Source organism: Rhagoletis pomonella, unplaced genomic scaffold, assembly GCF_013731165.1.
Source record: "Rhagoletis pomonella isolate Grant_MI unplaced genomic scaffold, Rhpom_1.0 Rhpom_scaffold_00001, whole genome shotgun sequence".
Lineage (NCBI taxonomy): Eukaryota > Metazoa > Arthropoda > Insecta > Diptera > Tephritidae > Rhagoletis > Rhagoletis pomonella.
Window position 1 is genome coordinate 13,752,281 of NW_023458555.1, and position 5,551 is coordinate 13,757,831.

Below are 5,551 nucleotides of genomic sequence, written 5' to 3' on the forward strand. Positions count from 1 at the left end.
CCGACAAAGTTTCATAAGTCGGGGTTCAGACGGAGAAACTTTTGTCGCGGCAACTCGTTACTTGTGTGAGAGAGGGGGACGAGGAAAGGGGAAAGGCACCGGGGCTCGTGCTCGGGCAACACGCTTTGTGCTATCGTTCGTCTGAGTAATTCTAGTTGGCCGTTCACAGATGAAAACAACAATTTTGTACAAAAGAATTTCTCTGTGTGAACGCGAAGGGCAACACCAAAATAGAAATTGCCGAAAATGAGCAACAAAAGTTTCTTTGTGTGAACCTAGTCTAAGCAGCCGTCTTCACGTGCCGTCCGCACCGTGCGATTTTGCGTTCAACTCACGCAGGGTTGCACGAAAAATATATCGAATGCCTAAAAACATTAAAATATAAAAAAAACATCAAAATATTCGCCATAAAAAGGCATTTTTATTGTCACACTTTGCATTCTACGGCAGTTAAATCAAAATTTTATATCAAACAGTGCATTATAAACTATATTTCTTGCCTGGATTAGATTAAAAAGGACTATTAAATCAAATAATTTTGACTATTTGGAACAGCTGACGAACGACGCGCGCGATTAAGGTGGCTGTACATTATCCATAAGCCAATGGGAAAGTGGATGCTCGCCAAATTAAGTGACCCAATCTCACACCAGGATTGGGAGAGAAGTACAATCGTTCCAGCAGGGGGACTTTGTAGTAATTAAAAATATAGATACAACGGTAGGAACGAATAAGATATTGATTCCAAAATACAAGGGTCCTTACGAGACTAACAAAATGTGTTACCAAAAGACTGCTACGTAGTTAGAGCCTTAGAAAATTGCCAGATTACGCAAATTCCGTATGATGGGATAATCGAAGCAGGAACATTAAATTGTGGAAAAGGGAGGATCAAAGCGACACCTTAGACTAAGATCAGTGTAATCGAAATAATATAAGCAATAGCATAAGCATTTGTAAATAATGTACATTTTATTTTAAGGTTTTGTAACTAGCGGCATAGTATACATAGGTAGGTTTTGCAGGATACCAACTATTAATTTAGGGACCAGATGGCAACACTGGTCGGGGGCATGGAAATAAAGCCATTGATGATTGAAATTTATAACAAGCGGACGTTTATTTGCTTAAGTCTCTTATTTTTTATTTTTTAGTTCAAATAGCTCGCGCGAATTGCGTATTTCAGGAACTTATAATTCAACGTTCACGTTCAGCATTTTGCTTAAAATGAATTGTCTTTACTATTGTCAGGACGCCTACGCCACGGAGACAATTATCAGAGTTTTTGACAACTAATACGTATTTCTTTATTGTCTTGACAGCATTGTCCAATGTAAACGAGTTACGATATCACGACAAAACCACATTTGAGTAGGTATGTCGGAAAAACATCGATGCATCGAAAAAATCGATGTTTTGCTTCAATGCATCGAAAAGTACACTGGATGTATAAATAGTCGATGCGTCGATGTTTTTTGAAAACTGGCTTCTCTAGTACATTAACCGTCATTCCACTTTTTGAATTGTTCAAAAACCGGAAGTGATTTTGTCCAAAAAATTTAAATGGCTCCAAAAAGTTCCGTTAGGAACATAATCCGCTCAGTTGCAGTAATTTATTTCAAATTTCGTAAAATTTTGCTAATAACATATTAGTTGCGTTCCAGATGCTCACGATATGCACGATTTGCAGTTGTTTTTTGCAGGAAAGCGTTCCAGGTGCCAAAAAACCTGCAAGTCAAACCACTTTTGTGAGAGTAACTTGCTCTCTCTCTCAGTCAGAAGTTGCAGGTTTTAGTCCGAAGTTTTTCTTCCTACAAGTTCATGAAGTGTCAAACGATAGGCAGGGTTGCATTTGTAAACAAAAACAGATAGCAAAGAACATTAAGCGCCACGAAGACAATCAAATTAATACGTTAAGTATTGCATATGTGTGAGATTGGCTCGTGTCTTGCCCGCAAACGTTCAAATAAACGCGTTAATTGAACAAACGATTTCTTTTTCTTGTCCGCGCACTTACCACGACGATCAGAAGGCCAGTACGCTTGTTTTTTGTCAAGCAAAACGCGAGACGGTTGATAAAGATATTTGATCGTCTCCATGGCGCTTAACATTAAAAAAAAGAAATGGAAGTAGTTACAGGAAAAGTGGTTTTTCGCGTTACAAGTGACTTTTATTTTTTCTCTCTTGCTCCTCTCTTTCAAGAGAGTAATTTTGTTCTTTGACAGTTTTTCAGGTAACTCGTAGACTAGGCTAAATTGTACGGGCCGACAACATTTACTACCTTTATACGCCCGTATTATTTGCAAACAATTTGGAAAATGGTAAACTTTGCCGTATAAACGCTGAGCTAATTTCTTATTTGCAAATAACTAAATCACGCAGAAAAACGACATGCATTCAACTGACATCCCTGCATATGAGCCGCTCACCGTCTGTGGCAAACGACAGCGAGCATGTTGGCGAGCATGGGGGTTGGAGGTGCCACGCCCACCCCACCTTCGCACATCGCCGCTTCAACGCTTATAGGAAAGTTTCCCCCGAATTCTCGATTTATAAAGCAGCTTCTTTATTTGATTGTAAGTTTATTTCTAAGAAAAAAAAATTTTAAGTGAGTGAAAAATTAGATATGAGAAATTTTCGACTCTGAAGACTGAAAATATCAGATAGTTGAAAAAAATACATTGTGAAGAAATTTGGAGGAAACCATTTTAGTATGTAGTTTTGATGAAAGTTATCTTATTTCTCCACTATTCTGCTGAATGAGCTTTTGTTGCTCACGCTCAACAAGTTGTTTGTGTGACAAAGAACGTGTATGTACAATGAGGTTGGTTTGACGCGGGAACGATTTATCGCATAGCGTACATCTGCAAAGAACGGGTTTCATTAAAATATTTCTATCTAAATATTCTCTAAATCACATTACTTAAAGGAACGTTCGCCAGTGTGCACAAGCATGTGATTTTTTAACACATATGATGTTGTAAAAGCTTTACCACACTGCGGGCACCCGAATGGACGTTCGTTGGTGTGAGTTCTGAAATAAAAGTATTAAAAAATAAAGTTTTAGTCATAAGGCCAATAAATAACAAAAAAAAAAAAAACAAATACTTAAGGCCGATTTGCACTAGGCATTAAATGGTAAAAATTGTAATCACAAAGTTGGACATTAAAATAGTATTAATATCATTATTGAAAAATAGTCGTTAAATTCATTTCCACGTGACATTTTTTAAATGCTTTCAATTTTTGTCATTTCAACCTAGTGGTAAGTCGGCATTAAAGTTAGAATTCTAAAAAAAAATTATCTTTAAAAAGAAAACAAGAACCACAACAACCACATGATCAAGTCCAAATAGCAGCAGAATTTTTGCCCTTGATTGCAGTTGGGTAGACCTATGAAAAAACTGGAAAAAGCAACAACAGTTTACATCGCTAGTTCATATCCCAGTGACCGCAGTGTGAAGAAGTCTCTTGAGGTATGTGGTTATCTCCGAAATAGCAGCTATAACTTCTACCATTTGTAAACTATTGGTGTTTTTCCACCATAATTGCTCATTAAAAATAGCCTCAAGCTCAATAAAATTCTTTAATCTTTTCCTTGAAAAAAAAAACGGTGTTTTGGGCTTGAAATTAGAAATTACCGTTCATGTTTAACTCGTGTGCTGTAGTCGGTGAAACGGCGTTGGCAGTGTTGGCAAGCGAATGGGCGTTCGCCGGTATGTCGACGCATATGACGTTTTAGTTCGCCGTCAGTGAAAAACTTGTCTGGACATACTCTGAAATAAAAGATATAATTTAATACATAATTGGTCTAAGCTATTTGATCAGTAACCTTACTCGCATTGCACCGATTTTACGCCGGTATGCCTTTTAATGTGTGAATAGAAATGACTGCGATACTTAAATTGATTACCGCATTGATCACAAACATATATTCTTTCTTTACTTTTCCCTTTTCCTTTGGGTTTCTTTTCTGGAAGATAAGCTTTCTTTTTATCATTTTTGTCGGATTCACACTTCCTCACTTTTCTCAATCGAGTTGACGTAGATTTAACCGGCTTCTCACTGTCGCCTATAGTTGTTTCCAATTCTTCTTCAATACTTTCTACTGTTGTATGCCTTTGCGCTGGTTTGTACGTTGTGTCCTCTATTTTCTGATCCAAAGGTTCCAACTCTTGTTCGTCATAGCTGGCATGAGCAATTTCATCTTCGTTAAGTGCCAGAAATTCACAATCGGCATGCGCCACTGTATTAGGAATATCTTCGAGACTCTTTTCTAGTTCGGTTTTCACATCTTCTGGCGCGCATAACATCACCTCTTCTTTAACTAAAGCAGATTCGAAATCTATTTTACTATTAGATTTACTTTCTTTCTTAGACTGACCAACGTGGGTCTTATATTTCGCGCTAGAGAAGTACTTCTGTGCACTAATGCAATGCTCTCGAAATTCATAAGCACGACTCAATTCCGTTTCACAATCAGAACACATTGCTGTTGGAATATTGCTGATATTTTTCAACTGAAAGTAGAAGACCACATAACAATTGTGATTTCCATTTGGCCCATAAGTACCTTGACACCAGTTAGTTGGAAGATCCTCCGAATTAGAGATTTTCGACTTCTCTCAAAAAGTGACACTGCGCTTAGATTTTTGATCGACTTCGCGCAAAGCCTGCATAGCTTTGAATCCTCCCTCATTTTTAAACAATTATGTGTATTAATATGACTGCAAATCCTGAAACAATTAAACTGCTAATACACGGACGCAGCGCTGGTAAATTGCCAAATTGTAAATAAAACAAAATTGTTAGAGGAATAGTGTTGCCAGGTGCCTTGGATTTGAGAAATTATAATACTGGGAATGGAAATACAACAATTTCAAGTCCAAAGAAATATCCATTTTAGTAACACCCGATTTACATGATTCAAGTACTAGAAAGCAATTCTTGCTCATTCTCTTTTGTGTTTTCTATTTGCTTTTACACGTTTCAATTCTGTTGAATTCAAGTTTTTGGTTCTTTAAATGGGAATCAACGAAAATGCCAAAAGCAAAGCAAGAAAGTTGAAACGACTTGACGGTACAGACGCATGTGTACTCGTCCCTTTTCTTCTCACCCCCTCTCTCCCACATGCGAGCAGAATTGAATTCAATACTTGAACTGTGTAAAAGCAGTCTGATAAATGCACATACTTGTATGTAGTATATACGGAATTAGTTAAACCGTTTATAAATTTAAAATTTTAAGTTCGTATTCTTTAAATTAACTTTATAGTTTAGAAGGATTGCAGAAAACTACTATTAATGCTGCCAGTTAGTCTGTTGCTTTGAACTTTGGACTAAAACCTATGGAACTGTCAAACTACAATTTTACTCTCTCAAATGAGAGTAAAAGTAGAACAGATGCAGAAGTGCATAGGAACGCAAAAAGCACTATTTCCTGTAAAAACGTCAGACGGTTTGTTTACATGTCATTGGTACTACACTGATTTGGCTGAAATATCACTAAATAATTATTAAAATCTATACATATTCAAACATTTCGTTGTTTA

The 5,551-nt window shown here is 36.9% G+C and overlaps 2 protein-coding genes across 5 annotated transcripts in view; both read right to left on the reverse strand.

Moving 5' to 3' along the window:
* The window catches only part of LOC118736470 (transcription factor Ouib-like), a 1,797-nt gene extending 1,205 nt beyond the window's left edge, over positions 1 to 592 (reverse strand). The window contains exon 1 of the mRNA XM_036466577.1: positions 565 to 592. Coding sequence (XP_036322470.1) covers positions 565 to 592 — 28 coding nt within the window. The remainder of the gene's footprint in view (positions 1 to 564) is intronic.
* A 976-nt stretch (positions 593 to 1,568) lies between these two features.
* Positions 1,569 to 4,803, reverse strand: LOC118739456 (transcription factor Ouib-like). Of its 4 annotated transcripts, none has more exons than XM_036470813.1 (6): positions 4,574 to 4,803; positions 3,838 to 4,520; positions 3,642 to 3,776; positions 2,924 to 3,034; positions 2,705 to 2,864; positions 1,569 to 1,811 (listed from the first exon to the last, which is right to left on the reverse strand). In XM_036470813.1, the coding sequence occupies exons 1-5, from the start codon at positions 4,697 to 4,699 to the stop codon at positions 2,732 to 2,734; spliced, it is 1,188 nt and encodes a 395-aa protein (XP_036326706.1). In that variant the 5' UTR covers positions 4,700 to 4,803; the 3' UTR covers positions 1,569 to 1,811; positions 2,705 to 2,731. The 4 variants fall into 4 exon arrangements, with proteins under 4 accessions (XP_036326706.1, XP_036326698.1, XP_036326715.1 ...); XM_036470805.1 differs by lacking the exon at positions 1,569 to 1,811 and adding an exon at positions 2,500 to 2,588; XM_036470822.1 differs by lacking the exon at positions 1,569 to 1,811 and having other exon boundaries at positions 2,635 to 2,864; positions 3,838 to 4,327; positions 4,385 to 4,520.
* Positions 4,804 to 5,551: the final 748 nt, after the last annotated feature.

Bases quoted from the DNA above. Each gene is read 5' to 3' on its own strand.
- LOC118739456 (XM_036470813.1), bottom strand. From the start codon at position 4,699: ATGAGGGAGGATTCAAAGCTATGCAGGCTTTGCGCGAAGTCGATCAAA. The intron at 3,777-3,837 runs GTAAGGTTACTG...CTTTTATTTCAG, and splicing joins GTAAAATCGGTGCAATGCGA to AGTATGTCCAGACAAGTTTT. The intron at 2,865-2,923 runs GTAATGTGATTT...CGTTCTTTGCAG, and splicing joins ACTGGCGAACGTTCCTTTAA to ATGTACGCTATGCGATAAAT.